General features: G+C 36.5%; 1 protein-coding gene across 1 annotated transcript in view; it reads left to right on the top strand.

Moving 5' to 3' along the window:
* COL24A1 (collagen type XXIV alpha 1 chain) overlaps positions 1 to 24,298 on the top strand; it is a 318,617-nt gene that overhangs the window by 44,689 nt on the left and 249,630 nt on the right. The window contains exons 6-8 of the mRNA XM_054721397.1: positions 5,762 to 5,815; positions 10,093 to 10,146; positions 21,699 to 21,743. Of these exons, the coding sequence (XP_054577372.1) occupies positions 5,762 to 5,815; positions 10,093 to 10,146; positions 21,699 to 21,743 (153 nt within the window). The remainder of the gene's footprint in view (positions 1 to 5,761; positions 5,816 to 10,092; positions 10,147 to 21,698; positions 21,744 to 24,298) is intronic.

Below are 24,298 nucleotides of genomic sequence, written 5' to 3'. Positions count from 1 at the left end.
ATCATATCACCTTTCTAAGGTCTCATGAAATTCCTGTTTAAGTTTATTTTATGACACTTTTAGTTTGGGTTTACATTTTTACTGGTTTGTGAAGACCATGGCAGGTACACTGTCCAATATGTTAAAGAAAAAAACCCTATCTACTAAAGAGGTAATATGGAGGGGAGAGCATTTGGAGGTGACCGGGCTGGCAGTTGGGGACGACTGGGCCGGCAGGGGAACAGTTAGGCATTGATCAGGCTTGCAGGAGAGTGGTTAGGGGGTGATCAGGCTGGCAGGCAGAAGTGGTTAGGGGCAATCAGGAAGGCAGGCAGGTGAGCAGTTCGGAGCCAGCAATCCTGGATTGTGAGAGGGATGTCCGACTGCCTGTTTAGGCCCGATCCTACGTAGGTTCGGGCCTAAACAGGCAGTTGGACATCCCTTGAGGGGTCCCAGATTGGAGAGGGTGCAGGCTGGGCTGAGGGACACCCCACCCCCGTGCACGAATTTCGTGCACCGGGCCTCTAGTTATTAATAAGTAATAAAATAGCATACAGCTAGGATAATTGAAATCCATATTTTCTAAAGCTTCTCATCATTGCTAATACTTTCTTAAGTTCAATAAAAATGCCTCAAAGAGGAAAAGACTCTTTTAACTCAAGTCTGAATGTGTAACAGTGGAAGGAAAGACAGATGACCTAAAGAATCCCGAAGTTTGCTTTGTAATGTGTGATTCCTGAGTCCTTCAAGCTTCATGTGAGGAATTGGAAGATATTTAGACTAGTCAAAGGTTAAAGTAGCTATAAAGGCCCAGCTCATGCTTCTCCACAGGGCTGAAGTGCCCGGGACTTACAGTCCTGCTAACAGCCTACCCGAAGGAAGGCAGAAGTGGGCCAGGGCAATTTCCACATGGTTGTATAATTAGGTATTCAAAACAAATAATAAATACGGAGAATAGGGTGAGGAGAGATGAAAATATAGTGGAGAGCCTTTCACTTAATTGACTTCTTACAATGTGAATACATATTTAGGAGACAGTATTTGAGAAGATAAAGAACTTTGTATCAAATAAAAATTTTGATTGTCCCAAGATTAAAAACAGTGTATTTTTTAGTATTGATCAGTATGAATATGTGTCTTTGGTTAAATGATCTCAGAGAGATGAAAATTTGAATTTTTTCTTCAGTATTCTATTTAGTAGTAGTGTGGACATGATTTTGACTATAGCTATTCACTAATAAAAATATTTTATGAACCCATATATGAGGAATTTTTAAAAACCTACTTTTAATTTTAAAGCAACTACTTAGACCTCATGGGGACTTAATCTTATAAACCTGAATATTAAAAATTAATTAATATATAATAATTTTAAAACATGATAATTATGTCCAAAATAGTCCAAACTGCCCATGATTTTTTCCCCATGATTTGTTTTAACTGTACATAACTGAACATTAGATTTGTGACAGGTGTTAAAAATTACCACTCTGTTTTAAAGGCATCAAATAAAGCTTGCAGTGTGTGGTTTTATAAAACCAATTTTCCTAGATATTTAACATGCATTTTACACTAATCAGAATTAATGCAACAATCAAGCTTTATACTTTATAATCCTCTTAGAATACTTATTCAAGGCAATGAAGAAAAGCAGATTGCATGCTCTTGACAAGAAATTTTGACACATAGTCACAGGATTGATTTTCCTTCAGGGAATAAAGGTTCCTTTTAAAATAGAGGAATTTAGAATATAAAGACAATTCCAGTTATTTTTCTTTTCTCAGTTATTGTTTAGCAAGAATAACATATGTAGAATTATTGGCCTTTAAGAAAATTGTATAAAAAGTCATCTTGCCCCTCGCACAAGGAATCATCTGTCCATTTCCTAAGGGGGTTACCTGAATCTGTAGAAAGAGCAAATTAAGGCAATTGCAAATCTAAAAAGGTTTAACTGAAAGGGGAAATGTGACACATTATGGAACCTTTTTTACAAACATATTAGAATTAATGTGCTTTATTAAAATTGTTAGAATCAAAAGGTACCTCATCAGTTAAATGATATGAAGCACATAAAATACTTGGTAGAATGCTTGTACATATACTTAAGAAAATAATAATTCCCTTTTCTTGGAGGAGCTACTTATTAAAGGGCTAGGGCTAGGCCAATTAGAAATGCAACTTGTACTGAAAATACCACATTTATTACTTGTTAAATAAAATAAAATAAAAGTCTTGTGGCCCTTATGAATGAAAATACATTAAGACAGTATCGAAATGTGTTGTATTGATTAAGCTATTTTAAAGTTTATAAGGTATTTACCATGTCCCGCTAATTGATATGGCTCAAACCCCAAACTGTTTTCCTAATGTGGCCAGCTGCTGAAATTTATGTTCAATTCTTTTAGCCTTCTGGTTTTTGCTTTCTGCCCAGCTCTTTGGAATCTATCACATGTCAGGATCAGCCAAGTGTTGAAGAGAGTCTATATCCAGGTTTTGGGGGAAACTGCCTCCCTCCCTCTCTCCCTCCCTCCTTCCTTCTCTGCCTCCCTCCCTCCCTCCCTTCCTTCCTCCTTCCTTCGAATTTCTCCTTCAATTTATAGTCATTCTGGTAGTCCCATACTCTGTCCTCTGACACCATTAGCCAAAAGATCTTTGGTTTTCTGCTTGAATTCTAGCCACTCTGTGAGCTAAAAAAGATAGGAAGTGTTGGTTAGAGAGTATACTTATGGAGCTTGTGTGGTTATCAGTAATGTTAAAGTTAAGAATATTCAGGTGATGCTACCTCAAGATCATGCTTTTTAGTGTTTCCTTTATGGTACTCTCACAATTTAGCTCATCCATACTCTGAAATTTTTAGTTCCAAATTCTTTTCACTGAAACTTTGCAGCTTTATCAGTAATTCATTCAAGAGTTGTGTTGCCTGCTTTTCAAGATGGCAATAATTGTAAAATTTATTTTAATGATTGTCTTTAGTCTTATTTTTAACATTAATATTTTTATAATCTATATAGAATTTGATCCTAAATCTTGCCAGCTAATCTAGTAGGTATTATTATTATTACTACTACTACTACTACTACTACTACTATTATTTTTACAGGGGATTAATCTCAATTTCAGAAAGATTAAATGACCTGTTCAGTCTTTTCACTCCAAATCCCACTGCTCTTTTCATCATATAATCTTATAAATCTGTCCTAACATGTTAATGAGTCTAGCACCTTAGGGAGGTTCCCTACCTAGACAAAGGGCCCTCTGGAGATCCAATGACAGCCCAAAAGAGTTACTCTGACAATGAGGATTTTAGACTCTATAGCAGCTCGGTGGGACAGGTGGGACTTTGGGATCCTTTGAGTTTTAAAAAGTTGTAAAAGGCAGGCAACTTCCTTTTACTCATACTCAAAAGGATATATAGCTCTTATAACAAAAGACATGTAGTAGTAAGCAGACGTCAGTACTGAAGTCAAAGTCAGTTATGATTAATTAATTTATAAACATTATATTTAATTCCAAGGAGGACTTGAAAGCCAGTCAAGTGTGACTTAAAGTGTGTCCGGAATTATAGAATTAATAGAAAATGAGGGACTATGTAAGTAAGTAATTTTGGAGTATTCTCCTTCAATGCAGAGAGTATGCTCTACTTCTTTGACATTTCAGGTAAAGTTGGCATGTTCAATAATCTTTACTGTATGCATTTTATACCAGGATTAACCCACAACTGGCCAGGTTCAAAGCTGACTTCATGCTGACTTGCAGTTCTGGTGCTAGAACACAAGTTGATAAAATATGCAAGCGTATTTGTGTGGGAATAAAAGAGATTTGACATGTAGCTCTATAAATATGTTGCCCAATCTATAAAGCTTATGAATAAGAGAAAGTTCTCCCTTTAAATCTAATTTTGATTGCTTAATTACTTTCCCTACTCTTTTTTTGTTATTGTTATTGTTTGTTTGTTAGTCCTCACCCAAGGATATTTTTCCCCCATTAGTTTTAGAGAGTGGAAAGGATGGGGACTGGGGGGTCAAGGGGAGAGAGGGGAAAAAAAAATCAATGTGAAGGAGACACATCAATTGGTTGCCTCCTGCATGTGCCTGCAACCCAGGTATGAGCCCCTGACTGGGAATTGAACCCAGACTGATGCTCTAACCACTGAACTACATGAGTCAGGGCTTTCCCACTTTTTAAATTTTTTAAAATGGAGGATGAAATATCAAATTAGTGAAAGATATTAAGAAATCTAAATGAAAATGATATTAAGAAAGTTGATAAATAATAGAAAATTCAGATAGGACCTAAAAATAAGAATGTTTAACTTGAGTTTTACTAGTATAAGTAAAAACATCAGCTACAAAGGATTTTATTATATTCAGATTTCTCAAGGGCTATTATTTCTTAAGTTCTTACCTCAAATCAGTTGGTTAGGTGTTATAATAGAAGCTTAAACTATGTTAAAATCAATAAGTAATATTTTTATTTACTAGACATTGTGATAATGAGAAAGAAAAGTGATCTGGTTTGCCAATAATTTTCCAAGTGATCTTAACCAATTCAATTAATCTTTCTGGATCTCATTGCTTCTTTATCTATAAAATTTGATTCATTAGATAAGCTCTTAATATCTCTCACAAATTCTAAGTATATTATCTTTTTTTCTCTGATGAAGAGCTGAGTTTTTAAATTTTGAGATATCACTAAAGCCATTTCTCATCTTCCATAATCTTGTAACCAATGATCTGAAATTATAGCCTTCGTGGGGGAAGTGGTGATGGCTATGAAAGGGAAGAGGTCAGCCTGGAAAACAACCTTTTCTTTAAAAATTTTCTTCCACTCTAGAATATAGGATTCTTTGCCAATGAAGACTCATTTCTCATTTGTAAAGTGAAAAGACTTAATGTTGAATGTGAATGGCTTTTCTTTTGGTCGTCCTTCTGTCATCGGTCAGTTCTAGTACTATTGGAAAGCACCCCTGTGAAAGAAGACGCGACTATTTTCCTATTTCCCATAGAGTTAAAGTAGCATTTAGATCTCTCTAGAAATGGAAAAGCATGATTAGTTGAGAAGGGTAATGAAATCAGAATTTGAATTATAAAGAATCTCTCAATTGGGGCCTCTTATTTTATGAGGTGTGAAATAGTTAGAAAAGGAGGTACTTTGGTAAGTAATCATAAGAAAAATTAGCAAGAAAGATTAATATTGTACCAAGAACTTTGGTTGAAACCTAATGTCATATTTTTCTTAAAACATAAAAGATAAAGATTACTGGAGTATAAAAAGTACCTATTTTTATAGCAGAATAAAAACAATTTTGGCAATTAGAGGTATTTTTTGGTTTATTTTTTATTCTAAAAGTAATGTATATACATTGCAAGATTTTAGAAAATATTTAAACTTGGAATGATAGCTAAAAATTTTATGAATTATATAAGCAGGTTTCTTTTACGGAAGGTAACTAGTGTACCAATGCTTAAATAGAAACTAAACTCAATATGTCACAAAAATGGAAAGTTTAATAGAACCTTTACATAGGTCCTTTGAAGAAAGATGATTCAGTATTAGTATAACTTTAGTAAATAAATCAGCTATGTCTGGGGAATTTTGAGGAATCTTTTTCAACATTTAAACATAAAGCTAAGAAAAATATACATTAAAAATAAATAATTCATGCCCATCTCACTTTAAAATAATTTAATACCATGTAATGTGTATAACTTCTGCTACAACTGAAGATGTGTAATATGTGTAATCTGTGCTTCACCAAGTGTTTCATAACTGTTTTATCTAGGGCCCCAAAGGAGATCCAGGATTTTCCCCAGGTCAGGCTACTTCTGGACAAAAGGTAATTATTTATTCCTGAAATAAAATCATGGTGATATATATCAAGCATTTAAAAATTGTCTTATCTTTTTTATCTCTTTTTGAGACTTTACTTGTCATCAGACAGGGAAGATAGGAAACTATCCTATATAATAAAACCCGCAAATCGACCAAGCAGTGGAACGACCGTTGGAATGATGGGTTGCTATGATGCGCACTGACCAGTCAGGAGCAGCTCCTGCATTGAGCGTTTGCTCCCCGAGAGGGAGGTGACCAGCAGTGGCAATCAGGGGGTGAGGCCACCCAGCGGGTGGTGCCAGGCTGCCAGCCAAGGCGGGTGCCAGCAGGGGCCCCCCCTATTGCCCCGCCCGCCGGTCACCCCAAAGATGGCCCTGATCTCCAGCCAGGCCTAGGGACCCTACCCTATATATTGGGAACAGTCTCTTAGATTTAAAAATTAAAACCTGGCAAGGCTACTCTAACACTGAAAAAACAGGATGATGCAGCGATGACATGCATGGACTCTGGCTCGCACATTTTGTGGTCAGCCCAAATTCTAACACTTATAACTGTGTGACAAAGCCAGTTACTTAACTTCTCTCTGCTTCAGTTTTTCCACCCATAAGATGGGGAAAATGATACTACTGCCTCAGAAAGATCATGTTATTGTACTACGTTTTATAATCAGGGGGGAAAAATGTAGCTGCCAATACAACAGCAAGATGCCTTCCACCTGTATGAAAAGTATGATCATTGGTGCAGGCAGCCTCCCGGATTGCGAGAGGGATGTCCGACTGCCAATTTAGGCCCGACATTCCCCAAGGGGTCCCAGATTGCGAGAGGACACAGGCCGGGCTGAAGGATCCCACCACCCCCATGCATGAATTTCATGCATGGGGCTTCTAGTTGCATTATAATGAAGGAAGAAATATTTGATGAATTAAGTAAATATTATCATTAATCTCAATCTTAGCATTAAATTTTTTTTAGTGTCTACTGTGGCCTGCCATTGTACTACCAGCTAATTAGGGATGAGTGGGGCAAAAAAATTGAACAAGATATAATCCTAACCTCAAAAATTTTACTGTTTATATGCATGTACATACTAATACATAAATTCCAGTGCAATTTTATACCTTTTTGTAGGATAGTTCTACATACTTTATCTTAGGTCCCACAGAAATTGTGCAGTAATCATAATTATCTTGTTTCCAATTGAATTCATAGAATTTACGCTATTCATCACATGGATAGTAAATGCAGAGTTAATGATATATCTGAGTTATTTGACTTTTAGTCTAATATGCTTTTTATTTTATCATAATGCTCTCGAACACACACACACACACACACACACACACACATGTTTAGGTAGAAAGAAACTAATGTTTTAATGTAAAGATAGCAACACATTTTTATTAGGAGGAGCTTACTGCTTTCAAATGCGGATGAATTACAAAATGAGTCTTAAGGAATACATCTGGAAGCTTTATTTAGACAAGCACTTGATGAATGTGATACAATTAAAGGATGTTTATGTTTATGTGGTATATATTCACAAACTTTTAAAATCCCTGAATACTTGGGTGGTTCCTGGTTGAAAGCTGATCTTTCACATGGCTTATAAAGTCTTTTAAACTTAAAAAATATCACATCATATTAATGGACTTTACAGATATGCTAGTATTGACAAGTAAAACAAAAAATAATAATTTAAAATCTTAAGTACTTTCTCATCTCAAACGTCTCACTTCTGGTATTTTGAGAAAATAAATATCTACTGCTTACAACACCCCCAGAGTGATATGTTACATCAGCCCGAATGAATGGATACAGCTCCTTAGGGCACACTTAGGTGCCCCTGGTGGCACTGCTGAAGTGGCACCTGAATTAAATTACATCAAGGTCCAACAGTATTGAAAGGGTGCTTCATTATGGCAAAGAGTCCCTCCTTATGAAATATTATGAGTATGAGTAAAGCCACAACTATTGACATGACAGGTCCCAGTGATATGTACTTTGAGATGACAAATTGCAGAGAAAGAGATAGAATAGCTTAACCTCATATCTTTTCTCTCTGTGTATAAACAATGCTATCAAATGTGTAAAGTTTGGAGAAGATTTTAAAGACAGTTGAGCTGACTGCTGCTTAGGATATCTGGGCCAAATTGTTAATAAAAAATTTCAAAATGCAAAAAAAATATCTTAAGGACTTTATTGCTGTGATGGAACTGAGTTCACTGAATCTAAATACTTTAGAAAGGGAGTGGGAATTTAATTGATCCCTTAATTATTACAAGGAAAAAATATGCAGTCCAAGAAACAAAAATGCTATCTTTTAAAATGTCTACATATAGGACATTTAATTTCTTATTGAAATTTCAGAAATTAGAGTTCCACTCTCTTTTGGTGACTGCATTAAATAAAGTCCTCAAATTAAGCATTTAGGTGGCTTCTCTGTACAAAATATATGGTGGTTCAGAATGTGTTCAGTATTTATATAGAATACAGACTGATTCAGCTTGGGAGTGGGGGCTTGGAAGTATGTCAGTCTTTTTTTTTTTTTTTACTTTTTGAGTCACTTATATACTAATTGTGGATAATACTAAAAAGGAGAACTATAGTAAGATATAGGATTTAATAGCAAGTTACCATTGAGCTTTAAGTGAAATCCATCTTTTAAAACTGAGATATATTTCTAAAATGGTAAAATTTAAAAACAACTTCTTAGAAATTATATTTATATTAAATTGGGTTCAAGTCAGGATATTAGTGATATACATAATATGAATACAAATAAAATATAAATATTAAATTGGTGGGCGTATAGGGGCATTGGGAAACAATTGAATTCTATTTAGCCATTTTTACAATAAATATATGGTTAATAAAGAAATAATAAAAGCAATGCAGGGGCTAGTCCTTCAGAATGTAATACCCACTAAAGAATATCTCTCATAGTGCATAGATAAGTGTTTAAGTCCTTTTGGGATCTCATAGCAAGCCAAGATAACTTAAATAATGGTAATTTTTCCTTTCCCATAAGACATGTAAGATATTATTCTAATTTTTCAGATAGAAAAACTTTGAAGGGGAATCAAGTAATCCACCCATGATTAGAGCTAATGGAAGGAGATGAGCTCCTATTTCCTACTGCAGTTTTCTGTTTCCTCTATCAGAGTAATAAATGTAAAATAAATCTGTATCATCCCATCGCAAATGGAAGACATCTGAAATCATTGAGAAGGTGCATTAAAATGAATATTAGAACAAGTGGAAAAGCACTCCATTGTTAATAATTAGAAACATCCTTTTCTGACTGCTTAAGTTGATGACATATTAAAATAGACAATGCACTAAAAACTAAACAGAGCATAAATAGTCACTAAGGGGTTTATTTGGATTATTACCTAAGTACCCTTTTTTCTTTCAAACACCATATATATGTAAATAAATATATATAAACTTTTGCCCAGTAAATTGCTGCAGTGGAAAAGGGAAAGTAAGGGAGGTAACGAAAAAGTGCACCTAGAGAAAACAGGTATAATATCCCTCCCCCCCCCCCATTCCTTTTTGACAGGCTTCCCCCCCCCCCCACTCAATTCCGCCCACTTCACCCCTATACTCTCCCCTTCCTACCCCAAGTCGGGCTGGCAGCCCTCATGGGAGTTGGGGGAGGAGGGAACCAAGGGGCCTAATTGGTGAAGTTTGGTCTGTTGGGCCAAACACAGGGCCCTCCTGGTCATTTTCCACTGTAGTTGCGCTCTAGTGGTGCGTTTGCAGGGAAGGCGCCCTTGCAGTCCTGCCAGGGGAAATGCCCCTTTCGGGGGGGACTACAGAAACGCAGCCCTGCTCTCCACAGCCCCGCATCATGAGGTTCAAGGTTGCACATGGGAGACCCCTCGGGCTGTAGGTCCTCCCAAAAAGAGCAGGACAGGTGCCACATCAAGTGCTTGTAGAATTTTAAAGTAAACTTTCGTTTTTAAAACGCGGTAAACCTTGGAGCAGTGGGAATTGGGGGAGTAAGTTCATTCCTAGAGAAAAGGACATCAGAGGGAAAAGGTGCAGGACCACGGAGGTGGGGAAGCGCAGTCCAGGTGCTCAGCATTGGATGAAAAGGCCCCGGGAGCTTCAGAAAAGCTGTCAAAAGTTCTCAGAAACAACCTGGAACTTGAGTCAGATTGTGAAGATCAGAAATGAATGCAGTTAAGATCTTGACACCCAAGATGAAATCCTGTCGCAAGGGAATTCTAATTTTCAATCCTCTTTTATACCATTGAACCTGTGTTTTGTTCCTAGGGTGATCAAGGCTTGTCTGGATTAATGGGCCCCCCTGGTGTGCAAGGTGAGAAGGTAAGATGCAGTTTTACTTTGACAGAAGTAGGTTGTCCTGACTCTAGGAGCTCTTCCGTTCCTGGATCTCATTTGGCAGTTGAGCTTAAAGCCAATGTTTTAAATTTCTTTTCTCGGCAGTAGGAATTAGGATGCTGTCCTAATCCAGGGAAGTGGTGCCCACACAAGCCAGGGTTGTATGAAAAGGAAAATAAAACCCTTCAGTTAATGATGAGAACGTCACTGATAGAATATGGAAGATGTTTTAAAATTATATTAGGAAAGAACCTACTTCTGAAACTTTGAAGTCACTTTTAAAGTTTCATATGTCCAAAGGAGTTATATTTGGTTACAGGTAATACACTTGGCTTTTTTTTTTTTTTAAAGGGGTTCCTATTTTATTAGGAAATAATAATCTGTGCCATGATATATATACAAACGTGAAGCCTGATGGGAGGGGTGGCAGTGAGGAATGGGGATGGCAACTACAGCACGGTAGTCACACCCATGTGACTAAGCATTCTCTGAGGTTAAAAGAAATACTAGCACAGCTATGCTAATTATTTCATAAAAATATGTTGTGTACATTTTCTCCTATATATTCAACTTGTTTCCCCTCAATACATTGAGTTGTTGATTTTCTACAGGGGATAAGGAAGACACAACATTTCTTTCTAAGCTATTAAGAGCCCCGGCATATTGGAGGGCAGTATTTGACATTATATGGGTGTCTAAATACATATAAACATTAGCTGTGTTGGGGTTTTAGTGTGTCATATTTCTTCCCTCTCGGGAGATTTAGGTTGGAGGTGATAGCCAGGCTCTGGTTACTTGGCTCAAATTCCATCTGCTATTTTCTGGTTCCCATAAACCTTGGGTAGGTTGCCTAACCTCTCTAAGCTTTAGTTGCCTCATCTTTAAGATTTGAAGATGATACTACCCACTTCATAGGGAGTTCTTAAGAACGTGGAATGAGATAATCCATACACTATACTGCCAGACAAATAGCAAGCCCTTAATAAATGTTAACCATCAGCTATTTATCTGGTTTTGGAAAGGATCCTGACCTTGTTTGTTTTTCTTCAAAACCCTGGCTAAGGGCTGAATTGTTAAATGATGAAAAAGGTTGTGATCTCATGGAGTAGTTTTCCTCCCATGACCACACCACACCACACCACACCACACCACACCACACCATTATTCTTATGGTCCTCAGACTAGTCTTCATCCTAGATGGTACTTAGAATCTGATAACTCCTTTGAGGTTGCTGGTTGCTCCCATGGAGACATGAAACTGCAGAGTGATCATTTCTAACAGAATTGGTCATGACATACAGTCATGAATTTGCTTGATTAATGCTACTTAGCATATCTCCGACCACTAAGGATACCTCTGAGGAAATTGTACTGATGAAGGGCATCAAACAAAGAAAATCTCATAATACAGAAATTATCTTAATTGTTCATTTGATATTAAGTATAGTTATTTCACCCTAAATAATAACTGCATCTGAGAGAAAAACAAACTAATTATTAGTTTCTGAGGTTAGATTATGCCTATGGCTGATGAAATTAGCAATCCAGAAAGAAAAATACTAAGTAAAAGTTGAATGATTATTATGTAGAAGAGGATCTTTATAGAGAAAGTTTTAACAGATTAATGTTAACCATTAGAGCAGATTATCATTTGAAACTTGAAATTGTATTTACTTAAAGCACAATATGTTAGCTTCCAAAGCCCTCTGCACATAATATATGGATCTTGTCCCATCAGTATTTTAAAACATTAAGAATGTTTTTGTTTACTCTGTGTAAATCTAGTAAAATGAAACAGCATTAATTTAAACAAACTGGGGGGGGGGGTTGTGCATCTTTCACAGACTCCTTTTTCTGCAGTATGATTTTTAAAACTTATAAAATCTGGGCTTTTATTGTTAACTCATAGAAATAGATCCTATAGAAATCAGGGATATTGCTGTATTATCAATTATCAGCTGTAGCTGAATTTTCTCTAGGGAAGATTTAGTTGAAGGTACTTAGAAACTAAATTACTTCCTGGTAAATGAAACATCCATGGTTTACTATGATTTGAAAGTCATTCAGGACAGTGTTGAAATATTTGAGATGATTTTGTAGCTTTTTCTGAGAAGTTTTCTCCTTTTTCAGAGGACCTATAGTGGAAACTATATACAGATTTTTTTTTTTTAAAGAACAAGTATTGCCAGCAAAAGGACATAAGGACTCAATCTAAGCCTAAACTGATTTTCCACATAAGCAGGCTTGGAACAAGTTTTTATCACAGTCTATGTGCATATCTTACTTTAATAGGAATGTACAATAGAAATACATTCAAAATGAGCTTGGTAGACTGTTCCTATCCTTTATGTGAAAGGGGAAATGATTATTGGGTAGAATCTTTGAGTAAATTATTAGCTGTTTATGGAATTTACTAATTTTGATTCATTTTTGAACTACCGAGGTCATGCTCAGATTTACTTCCTGCAAACAGGATCTATGCTAGTAGAACCTAGAATAACAGTTCATATTAACTATAACCTGGGGACTCCTATTCTCTTGTCATTTCAGTTCTAACCCTAAAATGGTAGATGAATTCTATAGTCAAGATAAGAAGTTAAGTTATTCATGTTGTGAGATATCTCTGATAAGCCCAGGGAGTTTAAGAGAATTGCTCAGGGTCACTCAGAGTTTTGGAAAGATTAAGAGATAAAACTTACTGATACTAAATTCACTGTGCATTTAACTGTTCTGTTCATATTATAAGAGATGAATAAGGTACTAGGGTTTTGATTAGTATAAAGTTTCTTACATATTTTTATTTGTTAAACTATTTTATGAATTATCATAACGATGACTACTAATATTAATAGTTGCTATAAAATTTTGTGCAGTGTTCCAGTCTCTCTGCAGCTCTTTGAGATTGATACTATGTTCAGTATGTTATAAATAAGTGGAGTATAAAGGAGTTAAATAACTTATCCAAGGCCACACAACTATTAATTAGTACAGTTAAGACTCAGATCCAGGCCTATTTGACACATGGCTGTGCTGTTAATAACTTGGAGTACTGTTTCCCCATTAATTAATTAGTTCATTAAGCCAATTTTTGTTAGATGTGTTTTTCAGTATTCTGACCATCTCAAGAATGTATGCAAGAGGAAGTAAAAATTTTTTTTCATGAAAGCTAAAGGAACAAATATAGTTTTGGATGACAGATAATGATGACTTCATTATTCCTTTTCTCTGGGAAAGGAATAATTCTTCTAATATAAACCATACTCAAGTAATATTTAAAATGACTGCAAGAAAGTTGTGTAAATAACACTGACAACTCTTGAAAACCATTGAGATAAAGAAAAGATTAATGTGAAAAATGTTTTGAAAACTAGAATTAATATTGAGTCAGAAATAACAAAGCATGTAAATCAGCAGCAATATTTTCTTTCACTCTTCAATAGATTTTCTTGGTTTGCTGTTTTCTTTTCCCCCTTTTATCTCTCTCTCTTGGACTTTTAAAAAAATCATTATTAACATCTTTAACAAGCAATGTGCTTCTCCAGATTGACATGCTATATTGTTTCAATTTACCTACCTTCATATAACTCTTATTTTCCTAGGAACTGAAGTATGTTTCACTTCCCACTAAGTGTCTCAATTTGTGCCAAAAAGCAGATACGTTTGATCCAGAGTGCATGTTGAATTGGATGGAAAACAAAAGTCAGAATTCTGAGTTTGGACTCCAGATGGATTTTAAATTGGTTTTTAATATAGTTGATCAGTTGCTATATTAATATTGAAAGTCTGCTATTTAAAAGTGTAAGAACATTAACAGTGCTTTTAGTTGGAGCAATTTTTGTTGATCAGGGGATAAGCCAGATGGGAGATGTTAAGCATATCTTAGCAGGAAGGTATAACTCAGAGCAGTTGTGAAATAATGCACACATTTTTAAAACATGTTTTAACCTTTTGCACTCAGATGTTGAGTGTGACTCGACACAGTTAGCATTGGTAGCAGCTCGAGAAAAAAGCAAGCGAGTGCAAAGGGTTAATAAATAATGTATGGCAGTCATTTTCTGCATATCAAAAATACTGACTACTATGGTTTTAGTAATAATTATAAATAGTGTGAATTCTTATTCTGTTTTGGTGGAAATATTTCAATTATTTTAGAAAGTATTTCCACTACATAAGAAGTGCACCATCTATACTAATAAAAGAGTAAGATGCAAATTGTACCTTCGCGATGCCCACCAGCCAATTAGGAGTGAGTAGGCAAATTAACCCAACAAAGATGGTGAGTTAATTTGCATACGCAGGCGCTGAGCTGCTGGGGGCCAGGCGGGATGCTTGTGTCATCATCCTGGCAAAGACGCAGGCGTTTTGCACCGCCCCAGCTGCTCCGGGCCTCTGGACAGCATGGGAAGGCGGGAAGGCGGAAAGCAGCTCTGGGCCAGAGCGAAAAGGCGGCTCTGGCCTGAGCAAAGGCGGTGCTGGCAGCCAGGGGAAGGAAGGCCTGTTCTTGCACGAATCTTCGTGCATCAGGCCTCTAGTATCTTTATAAAGTTGAAAAGGAAAACATCAAATGGAATGCACTGTGATTTATCAGTCACTCAAAAACTGCAGCTTTTCATAATCTGTCTAAAGCAAGGACAGTATGAAGGAGTGACATTAGTAGTGAGTATTGATGACAACAATACAAGTATATCTGGATTAGAATAAAATCTGTAAAGAGAAATAAGAAGAATTCTATTTTTTCGTAGTTAATTCTATAGATGGTCCTCTCGCCTGCCCATTATCCCTGTGAAAATCTGCAGAGCTATGTTTCATTTGGGGCTGGTTCCCAGTCTAAGTGCAGGACTGACAGGTTAATACAAATGCTGCTGCTGAGGGGCTATGCTGTCACCACTGTGACCATCTTCTCTGCAAGCTGTCATTCCCACTAATGACAGGGGAAGCTGAGAACAAGGCAGCACAGTACTGAACCTCCCCACAGGCAAGCCGGCGGTTGCCAAAGTGGTGGGATTTGTGGGACTTTGAAAACTTCCCTGTGTCCAAAGATATTTCCCTTAGGCTGGCTCTTCTGATTGACATTCTAACATTAATGATAAATGCATTTGGATAAAAGTCCCTTAGTTTCCAGAAGTTCTTTAAAAATTTTCCATGTCCTCAGAAAATGCTGTCATCTGTCATGTAGCGCCATTCTGAGGATTAGTTTATTATGCTGTGTTTCTCTGTGAGCCCTAGCTGAAAAAGACAATAAAAGCTGAGGGGATCAAAGTAAACACCAAGTACTAATTAAAGGAGGTTAGTGGGTCAGTAGGGTGAGGAGCTGGGGACAGAGGTTGGCAGCAGTCTGTTTTGTGCATGAGGAAAATATGTGCCAAGAGAGAGGGAGGTGTGTGAAATAGAGAGGTTTGTATTATATTCATTCTATGTCTCCTCAAACTCTGCAGTTATTTGGGATCATTCTTCCATTCAATTTTGTAAAAAATATAATTAAACTCCTTATTCTTATGAATTTAGGAAAGTCATTGCCTTGCCCCAAGAAGTGCTTGCATTACCATGGTTGTTGATTTTTATTTCATTCTGAATTCTTGCTTAGAGTTCCTTTTTTTGAGTCAGCTATGACCATCTTCTCACAATTTCTCAATGTTGCCATAGCTTTCCCTGGCTATTTTGGCCAAAACATGGTGACAGGCCTTTCTCTGTATTCCTCAAGGCATTGCTGATAAGAGTCCTGCTGTGTAGGACAAACTTAACAGATACCTCATCTGTAAACTAATGTTATTACATTAAAGAAAAAGAAAATTTAATATTGGTTTTCAGACAGCAGTGCAGTAGCAGCAGCTTAAAGGACATATATGAATGATTTAGGAGTCCTGAAGTGCAGCCCTGGCTGGGTGTTCCACTTGGTTTGGGGGTCGTCCCATACACCAAAAGGTTGTGTGTTCGATTCCCAGTCAGGGAACATACATAGGTTGCAGGTTTGATCCCTGGTTGGGGTGCTTATGGGAGGCAACAGATCTATGTTTCTCTCTCACATCAATGTTACTCTCTGTCTGTCTATCTGTCTGTCTGTCTGTCTCTTTCTCTCTCTCTCTCTCTCTCTCTCTTCTTCTTCTTCTTCTTCTTCTGTAAAATTGATAAGCATCCTTGGGTGAGGATTTAGAAAAAGGCCTTAAGTACAAGGGCTGTACTTTATTCAGTCTGTGATATCTCAGACTAGTGTCTGGCATATAGCAAGCACATATTAGTGAATGAATGAACATTGGTGTTTTAGGTTTAATTGACTGTGCCCTTTCACCTGGTCCTAGTGGTCATCATTTTTATTTCCCTATATAAATATAACTGACAGAATTTTTAAGTTGTGACAGAAGTTTTTAAAAGTCACAGAACAATTGTAACTTTTCCCATTTTTAAGATTGCTTTGCATGGTTTCAGTTTGTATGATCAGTTTTATGGTCCTATACTGCCATGCAAAGGAGGATGGCCTGTATGTAATGGTTTTATTTGTATCTTTCTTACTCCTAAATATTTCTGAGTTTGATTCAATTGCATGCCCCCCCCCCCCTTTTTTTGTCCTGTATACCCACCTATGGATAACATACTTGTTAAAATAAGTATTAAAATAAAAGTCTCTATATTCAAATTAGATTCTAATCCCCAATTATTATTGGCATTCTTGGTAAGGCAACTTTCCATCAGAATGAAAATTGAGACAATTCTATAATTTATTGCAATGGGTTTTTAATCTGTTCTAAAGCAGAATTTATAAATTTTCCTATCAGCTTTTTTCAGTACGTCCATTATAAAAAAATCATATGTTACTATTTATGGGAAACTTTTTGTTATTCTTCTTATGTTAGTATAGAGAACAGTAACTCAAATAATATTTTCAAAAGACGACAATATAAACTACTTTATTCAAATAGTATGGCAGATCCCTAGGTTGGCACTTTGCCAATGCTTGCAGTTTTACCAATAACTTATTCCCTTTGCTTTTTAAAACTTTATAGACTAGTGTATAAAGAGAAATAAATGAGTTTATATAGTCACAAATTTAGGGAATAAATGAAGGCCCTTAAACAGTAGTGGTGCTAATTCCAGTATATTACAGATGTAATAATATTACATGAAAAGTAACAAAAAGATATTATTTCTCTTACTTGTCACCTTTCAACATTAAGAGGATTGAGATATCATATTAAATACTCAGAATTTATTTTCCACCCAAGTAACTTTCCCTCCCTCCTCCCTCCCTTCCTTCTTTCTTTCCTATCTTTCCTTCCTTCTTCTTTCCTTCTCTCTTTCTTTTTTAAAAAAAATAAATTTAAGAAAGAGAATCTGACTTATTTCTATTTAGATAAAACTCTTCATTTCAGGTGCTCTTATAGGCTACTGACCAGACTTTGTATTGGCCTCCCTTTGATCAAGTGCCATCTGTTATGGCTGAGGTGGAGTAGGAGAGAGCTCATGAAGAAAATATCATGACTATTTGGGGATGAGGAAGAATCCCTTCAAGGAATTGTGCATACAGAAGATAACATGATTAACACGAGTAGTTCACTATTATAAAGTGCTTCAGGGGAAGGAAGCTCAAGAAGAAATTGTACCACCACTGCATTCTGTTTCACCGTGGGCTAGGGAGAGAAGAAACTCTGGTCAAAAATCACATGGTAGCCAAAGAAAGAAAAATATTTGGCTAGACTCATGAGTTCACAGAAATAAAACTAAGTAAGTGAATAAATAAACACATTTAAGAAATAAAAGGAAAAGGAAATAGGCTTATGACAGAGAGTTTGTCTACCTTTGTGCCTCTCACCTGGCTCCTCATTCCTCATCTTCCTGGCACTCTCCTAGGAGCTGTTAGCTCCCACCCTCCTAGAAATGCTTTCCCATCCCAGCGAGCCACCCCCACTGTCTGAGGACATTTCTCATTTCCTGTTACAAAAAGTGAAAACAGCTTAGCTTTTCGTCTATTTTTACTAGTATCTGTAGAATCTTGTATAACATTTGGACAACTGAGAACAATATGTCTCATTTTGTAATTAGGCTGATCTTTAGTTATCTTAAAAAAATGTACAAACTCAGAGCAAAATTCAGTTAAACATTGGGTATATTAGATGCCATTGTTAAGTGTGTAGCTTTAATACTAGCATGATTCATGAAATATAACTCCTTTTGTTAATGGCAAACAGCACCAGATGTTAGACCGTGGTCCTTGAGTTTGGCTAAGAAAGATTCAGAGCCAAGAACTCAAATGTAACCAGAAGTTTATTTAGAAAGTCACAGAGGTAGAAGAAGTGAGCCAGCTGGGCTGTGTGGACTCAGGAAACAAGTTACAGAGGCAAAAGAAGGGCCCTTCTTTTGGAGAGAGAAAGGTAAAGAAAACAAGGCTGGGGGAAGGAGCGGGGAAAAGGTGCGGGCATGCTCCAGAGAGTACAGAAAGAAGGAAAGAAGGGAGTGGGGAAAGGTGTGGGCATGCTCAAGCACCCACATTGGGTCCTTTGTCTTAAGGGGTTTTATCTGTTTTCCAAAGGCAGGGATTTTAGGGGAGATCTCAGGGGAGGATTTCAATAGAATGTTCATCAGTTTTCCAGGTGTGTCCTTCAGGGTTGTGGTCAGTGCTAGGGTAGAGGGTCATTAATCATTGCATCTGATCCTGATGTCAGCCACAGGCATTGCTTCATCTGGTTTTGCTGCTCTTCTGGGCCTAGAGCTGAAACATAACTGTGGCCTAAATGTTATCTCTAGTTTGACCAAAACTCTGTCTCTGTGGTCAACAGATCTGAGGCTTTGTTCTTAAGATTATTTGATTCCAGCCAGAACCTCATTGTCCTGAGGGCTTAATGCTTAAGAAAGTGGTCATGCAAGGGCTTGTATAGGAGTTGCATGAGGCTCTTCTCCAGGCCACCTTGTCCCTCCTCTAAGGAGTTCTACTACATGATTAGCAACATGACGGGAGAGAAGGTCAGGGGAGGGTCTAACCCATGAGACAAGTGATATGAAAGGTCAGGGGGGTCTAAACTGAATGACCAGCAGTATACTCAGTTTTGCCAGTTGCTAGGCAACTGGGGCTTTCTGCCCTGGTTATTCTGTACCTGGCCTATCCTTCCGACCCTGCTCACGTCTGTCTAACTGCCTACTGTATCACTTTTGCTGATTTGTCTTGGTGGTCTATAATGTTTGAACATATTGATAAGAATGAGGACAGCCTGCATTCAGACAACTATAGCATATAAAGTAAATAGAAGGGCAGGCTACTTAATTATTTTTTTAAATATGTTTTTATTGATTTCAGAGAGAGGAAGGGAGAGGGAGAGAGATAGAAACATAAATGATGAGAGAGAATCATTGACTGGCTGCCTCCTGCACACCCTCTACTGGGGATCGAGCCCACAACCCAGGTTTCTTTCTGATGCATGGACAGACACTCAACCAACTGAGCCACATCAGCTGGTCTCAATTCTTGATACATCTAACTAGCAAAACAACATGATTTCACCTTACCATCATGATTGGTCAAATCATTTAATTTTTCAGAATTCAGTTTTCTTATCTGTAGAAATGGGAAAAATACTTCATAGAATTGCTATAGAATTATCTGAGGCATTTGGAAATAGTTGGCACAACGTCTGGCATATATTAGCTCAGTGAAATTCCTTTGTATCTTCCTCCACCCCCATCCCCTTTTCCCTTTCTCATTTCCACTTCTCTGACCTCTGTCTAATGGCCTAATCAAAGAAATACTGAGCTCCCAGATGATAGGCCTTTTCCTTTGTCCTCTTCTTTCTTAATTCTCTTACTTCCTTGTTAAGAATATGCTTACATGTAACTTATAGATAACACAAAAACCTTTGTCTTTAAATTTGTTTTTTTTACTTTTTCTAGTCTTCTCTCTAGTTCTCAAGAGACTTCTCTACTTAAACATTTTACTGTTAAGTTTAACATCTCAAAAGCTGCTTAAATAATTTTCTTATTTTTCAAATAGGCAATTCTAATTTCCCCATTATCTAACCAAAGTATAATTTCCTTCTCTAATTCATTAATTAAAGTTGATATGCCTTCAGTGGTTAGTCCTGAATAACTCTTTTCATTCCATTACTTTATATTTGAAACTTCAAAAATTTACCTTCAGTTTGCAGTATATTAATTCAAAGTTTTTGATACTTTTAAACTATAATTTATTTCAGATTTTTGAGTTATAGTTTGCCTAAAATCTTAAGAGGTTCTAAAAAAAGGAACTTTATCCTGTTCTTTTATATACTTCAAAATCTGGGTGTAGGTTGATTCATTGATTGTTGACTAGAGCTATACAAATAAGCTCCAAAGTATGTCTTCCTGTCCTTTCTTTCTGCTTCCTTCATTTTGCTTACAGAAAAAAATCCTTCTAGAGGATAAAGGATATTTGTGGAGAGCGGCTACAGCATTTGGACAGATTCAAGCCTCGGGCTAATAAGAGGGCATGGTCCTCTCGTGCACGTGCAGGTCCCAGCTTGGAGGGCAAAGCCCGCCCAGCACAATTATAGCCAAAGGATATGGTTCTAAGCTTAACCTTATGGTCTGAACCTATGGTCCCAGGTGGCTGAGTGATGTAGGCTTCGGGAGGTGCAGCAAGTGCTGCCAAAACAAAGCTTGATAGAGTTCTCAGGTGCATGTAATGAAGTAGATTTGAAACTCACGAGAACATTGTAAACATCTTGACCACGCCCTTGCTTTGCCTCATGGGATCTGACTATAAAATAAAGACTTGGCTTACAGGCTGTGTCACTGTCTGTCCATCCGAGAACAGTGTCCCACCTGGCCCCAGCTATATTCTCTTGTCTGTTTTCTTTAATCCTTCACCACCCCTCTTCAGGTTCACCACTGGCCGTGCTGGACACGGTTCAGATATTACCTATTTTTTATCTTTGGGTGTTAATGATAAAATTCATACTTAATTTTGGTTGTATTATTTAGAATTTTAGCTACTAATTTCATTTTTTAATTGAGATAATTGACATATAACATTTGTTATTAATTTCTTAGACAGCTTTACAAAACCCCTTTTGATGAACTTGTGAACAGGCTCTTTCATTTGTCTTAGCTCATTCATGGAGTGTCACGACAGTGGAATTAGATAAACTGTCTGGATGTGGTCCAGTTTTTTTGATAATTACAAACAGATTATGTCTTAGGGCATTTTGTTTTAGCATTAATGAACTAAAACCAACTTTTGAAAAGGTTTAGCAAAATTTAACAAATCCATTGAGGGATACCAGCCTTTTATAAAAGATGCTTCTCTTTCTTCTATAGTTTGCTACCACTTTAGTTGATAATAACAAATAATTCAAATAATACTCAAATTTTTAAAGAATATTAATAAGAATTTATTTAATAAAAATTTAAAACTTATTAAAAAGATTAAAGTTTTTATGAAATAAATTAGTAAGGATTGCATTAATATTGATGAGGAATCTGTAAGTTGGGGTACAAGACAACCCAGAAACTGGGTTTAGTGATTTGGCTTATATGGGTTTACTTTTCATAGCATGTTTTCAATTTTCCCCTTTCAGGGTCTCAAAGGACATCCAGGCCTCCCAGGACTCCGAGGTGAACAAGTAAGTGCTTCCTTTATAAAATGGTATCTTTCCCAGTGAGAAGACACCCACTAGGGAACTTCACTGAGAGATTTCCCCCCATTTACTATTTCAATTTTCTAATTAGTTTCCCTTTTTTTAGTATAGGAACAATTTTTAATTGATTATCTATTATAATTTTGTTTTTGTTTTCTGTATAGTCCAGTCTGACTTTCAGTGTGCCTAATATCTTCCAGAGCAGCAGTTCTTAAACTTTTGTGGTTCACACGCCCCTCTGAGAATCTCACAAGTGCTGTGAACCCTTTTCTCAGAAAATATACTTATCCATGTACTATATGCACACACCCACGCTCATCCATGCTCACACTCATACACACACACCCACACACACACACGACTTATTTCATACAATTTCAGGGCCTTGCCTCTTCACTAAAGTCAATCCTTGCATGAAGGATGCAAATAAATTTTAATAACCTAAATCAGATGGCACATATGCTGCTGTCCATTATATACATAAGTACACATTTAAAAGTCAAAATACTGTAGTTTTGGAACTATAGTATCTAGTTTTTAATTATTCCTTCTCTCTCCCACCAGAAAATATTATATAATTATGTCATTAAAACATGTCCTATTTCTCGTTTTCAATGCAGTGTGTAGTAGCCCAGTATGAATAAAGCAGTGACAAGGGTAGGAGATTAGAAACTAACTAGGGTGGCAGGTACTATTATTGGAGATTCAGCAGAGGGCCTCAGGAAGCCCTAAAGGGAGCTCAAGAAAGAAATGTGATGGGGACTGTCACTTGAGAAAAAGATATAAATGAAGATATAAAGGCAACTTTCTATTTCATATGTGTTAAGTGGGACAGTACACATCTTCAGTCCCTGAGGCACAATTTTTCAAGATTACTAGTTACTAGACATGGCAAGCAACACATAACAGATGCAAGTTCAGTTTGCAAAAGGTTAAACAATTACTGAAAATCATTTTAATTTTTATGGGTAAAAATCACAAGGTTGGGAGGAAATACGGAGGGGGAAAAATCCCTAAAATACTGCTTTGGCAGAAATGTGTGGATCTCAATGAAGAAAACCGAATATTTCACAAGAAAACAAAAAATTGAACTTATGTCAGTACTGGCTAGTTCTCTCATAGCTGCTTTATAACCTAGTTCTGTAAGTGTGCATATTATTCTTCTGCGAGTGTCATGCTTTTTAAAAGAGTCTAACATCACTTATAAAGGTTGAAAAATGTATTTTGGAGTCAGTCCTTACTTTCTATTCTAATTATTTCCAGAAAAAAAAGGCAAAATTTGATAATTGTGAGGAACAACTAAAATCATGTTGCATTTTAACTATAAAAATGCTGCAGTTGTTAAGAAGAGCATAAATAATTTACTGGGAGACATTCATTTATGGAAAATTTGTAAATATCTATAAATTGGTCAGCAAACATTTGGAAAAGTATTTATATAATCTGTGCAAGCTCTAGTAATAAGAGCTGTCATTTATGGAGTTTTTATTAGTTGCCAAACTGTACTACTTGTTAACTACAATTCGTAGTGGTATAGTGATTTATTGAATATTTCCATATGTTAACTAATGTAATGCTCAGCATCACTAAGAATTATGGCAGTTACCTCCACTTTTAAATATATTTCTACACTTCATTCTGTTTTATCCAAACAATAATCCTGTGACCTAGAGATGCACTGAGATGCAGGGAGGACCCATGGTAGCAGAGCTGGGACTCTCCATGGAGTCTGACCGACTCAGAGCATGTGCCTTAAGGCTTAGAGCGAGAAGTGGGATCGGGGCAGGCTTCTTATTCCTAATTATCCCCCTGAGGCTATAAGATATTATTTTGTGCCTAAATTCCTCCATTCAATCTAAAGATTTAAGTGAGCCATTTAAAAAAAAAAAAGCACATTTTTTAAGTGCAGAGTGAATTGAGTTGTAGTGTTCATTTTGAGTTTCTTTTGAGCTCCTGTGGTTGCCGCAGTGATTTTAGGGTACGGTTGACTTAGCATGTATTTATGCCATGTAAGACCAAGTTGAAGACTGACTTGTTTACTTTATTTGCTGCTATTCCAGTAAAGAGAAACTTAGCCATTGAGTGGAGTTCTTTTTTTTATTTTTTATTTCTCTGTACAGCTGGAATGTGTTAGCTCTCTGCATATAGCTTTAATACGTTCTATGAAAATCCATTCAAAATCAGATTTCACTTATGTCTTATAGCAGATTGCTTTTAACTAGGGTCAGTTAACCTGATTAGGCTAGGAAAGGAATGAAAGAGATGGTGGGACGTTGGTATTAGTCAGATAATGAACTACAGAATAAAAACAGCATTTTTAATTTGTTTCATTCATTTCTATTGGCATACCTAAATATAAGGTTTTATATGGGGCATAAACAAGCAGTTGTAAATAGACTGGAACAAATCTCTTAATTAGAGGGTTTTCCTTAGAGTACTATTGGAAGTTATTTGCACTTCAAACCTATACTAGAAACACTTTATGCCTTATTTTTCTCATCTGTAAAATAGGGGTAATAATACTTACCCTTATAGGGTTT

The sequence above is a fragment of the Eptesicus fuscus genome, chromosome 9 (assembly GCF_027574615.1).
Source record: "Eptesicus fuscus isolate TK198812 chromosome 9, DD_ASM_mEF_20220401, whole genome shotgun sequence".
Lineage (NCBI taxonomy): Eukaryota > Metazoa > Chordata > Mammalia > Chiroptera > Vespertilionidae > Eptesicus > Eptesicus fuscus.
The sequence above is the reverse complement of the archived record's forward strand: the minus strand, read 5'-3'. Positions and strand labels throughout refer to the sequence as shown.